Source organism: Mixophyes fleayi, chromosome 5 (genome assembly GCF_038048845.1).
Source record: "Mixophyes fleayi isolate aMixFle1 chromosome 5, aMixFle1.hap1, whole genome shotgun sequence".
Lineage (NCBI taxonomy): Eukaryota > Metazoa > Chordata > Amphibia > Anura > Limnodynastidae > Mixophyes > Mixophyes fleayi.
This window is the reverse complement of record NC_134406.1, coordinates 275,885,556-275,888,055: the sequence shown is the minus strand read 5'-3', so window position 1 is coordinate 275,888,055 and position 2,500 is coordinate 275,885,556. Positions and strand designations below refer to the sequence as shown.

Below are 2,500 nucleotides of genomic sequence, written 5' to 3'. Positions count from 1 at the left end.
TAGATAGATATGAGGTAGATAGATAGATATGAGATAGATAGATAGATAGTTAGATAGATATGAGATAGATAGATAGATATGAGATAGATAGATAGATAGATATGAGATAGATAGATAGATATGAGATAGATATATAGATAGATATGAGATAGATATATAGATAGATATGAGATAGATAGATAGATAGATATGAGATAGATAGATAGATAGATAGATAGATAGATAGATAGATAGATAGATAGATGACACTTACATTGTTGATGTCGCCCTCCCGGGTGAAGACGTATAATGTGGGGTCTCTCTGCAGGTGTAATGACCTCAGTAGGTTGTCTGACCCCCCGAAAAGGAGCTGAAACAAAAAAGATTTTCTTAGCAGGAACTCATAGAATTCTTCCACCAGCAGAAGTGAAAGTAAAGATCCTCTGAGGCTACATCCAGCTGTCTGTGGGTCGTCTTTATTCTATAGGAGCTACAGAGTTACACGGCTGCCCGACCACTCACCTGGTAGAACGAGTGAAAGTTCCTCTCCCCCGGCTGTTGCTTCAGGACACGTGACTACAGTAAAAAGAGAGTCAGGTTTACAAATAACTAACGATGGAGCGTCAACATTCCAGTTTTGCCATAATGAAAAGTGGGAGATGGCGTGTAGCCTTTTGTCAGGATGAGAGCATAAATCTAATATGATGAAATAGAATATTGAATGTCAGGGCCCTAATAAAACATTGCATTGATACATAAATGAACCTGATTTTCAACTCAGATAAATGTTTGACCAAATGTTTTTAAAAAGGAAACAATTAGCCCAGTAGGAAGTAATAAGTTGAGCAAACCCTTTTGTTAGGAGACCTGCTTAAGATATGCAGATCACAGACATCCATTGTTTTTGATCATGTATTCCACTTCCTAATTGACTTCCTTTCAGTAGGTAGTGTAAACACAAAGAACCACTAAATGAGTGAGCCAGATGCCTAGGTGAGAATCTTGGAGACAAAGGCCACATTTGGAAGTCTATACAGGTATATAGAAATTTGCGATTCCACTAAAAATGTCTTCATTGTTCATATTTTGGGAAATCTGGGTGCCACTCCATACCAAGGCGCAAAAATAACACCAGGTTATGAATGACGGGTACAAAATGTCTTGGGGATCAATCTGATTGAAGGACTGTTCATCTTTTCTGCCTGCCCCAGGCATACAGATTATTTTATGTAAGTGATGCTCTGTACTTTCATCCCATTTGTTTTTATAACTGTTTGCAATTTTTTACTTGTATGTTAAATCTTTATCTAACTGATTTTTTAATTCTCTGTAAGCATTGTACTTTTTGTATATTAAATCTAACAATTTAATAGTTCTGTCCTTATTGCTCTAAAATGAATTAATTGCCTGTTTAGAAGCGACAGATTGCTTGGCTGGATTAACTCTTTAGAAACCAGTGTGTGAAGAGTTAACTGTTTAGCTACCAGTGCACAGAGTGTGCACAATTGGGTGATTAAGTCATATGTTTGCTACGGGCCTTATACGTAGCTGGTGGCAGTTGCTGAGAAATCTGTAGCCTTAGAGAGAGGTGAGTGTGAGATTTAGGCTGGAATCCTGTGTGTTCCCTTACAGTAAGCTTCCAAGTCACAAGTGCGCCGAGGCCTGTTTGTGACTGATAAAGGGGTTCAGGAGCGGTTTCCTGACGAAATAGAGGTGATATATTGTATGACTGTTGGAATATATGATCAGATATCTAATCAGGGAGTAGCCAGAGGGGCTCATCTCTGACACCTTTACTAAACTTTTCTTTAATAAGATGAGAGGATGGAACATGAAGATGAAGTCCTCCTAGATACCGTATGCAGAGCACTCATAGAACTGCTGGGGACGTGCTCAGGAGTTGGGGATGAGCCTGGTCACCCAGCCATAATAAGAGCTCTGAACTGACTCCATCCAAACACTTCATTCCAATAACTGACACCAGGCCACAAGGTACTACAGCCAACATGTAATGGTGCATCAGCGTATGAGACAGCAGCTGCCCTTACACAGCCAGATACAGTCTATTGGTTGGAGCACTAAGTAGCCTATGTACAATCTGGCATCACAACTGAGACACCAGCGTGTGATCTGGTCACTTAGCACTAAGTCCAAGTTACTGGATTACAAGAGGCTCAGTTATTGTGGGTGGTGATTACTGTAGAAAGTTGGTGTTCATGATCTTTGGCCAAACGGATTTTGAGGCAGCTCCAATGGACATCTGGGGGTAAATGTATTAATGTCCGGATTCTTCAACTCCGGCGTGTTCAGCGTCTTCGGCGATTAAATTTAAAGCGGCGCTGCCTTGTAAAGGCAAACTTCCCTTTACAAGGCAGCGCCGCTTTAAATTTAATCGCCGAAGACGCTGAACGCGCCGGAGTTGAAGAATCCGGACATTAATACATTTACCCCCTAATCCTTCTAATTCATGACTGAAAGTTGTTTTGGACCCACCCAAGCAGTGATTTGGAGCCAATCTGTG

At 40.6% G+C, this 2,500-nt stretch overlaps 1 protein-coding gene across 2 annotated transcripts in view; it reads right to left on the bottom strand.

Annotated features, from left to right (window-relative positions):
* LOC142159363 (unconventional myosin-Ig-like) overlaps positions 1 to 2,500 on the bottom strand; it is a 135,152-nt gene that overhangs the window by 116,667 nt on the left and 15,985 nt on the right. For both annotated transcript variants that reach the window (XM_075214182.1, XM_075214181.1), the window contains exons 6-7: positions 502 to 555; positions 254 to 349 (exon numbers count right to left, since the gene is read on the bottom strand). In XM_075214182.1, the coding sequence (XP_075070283.1) occupies positions 254 to 349; positions 502 to 555 (150 nt within the window). The remainder of the gene's footprint in view (positions 1 to 253; positions 350 to 501; positions 556 to 2,500) is intronic.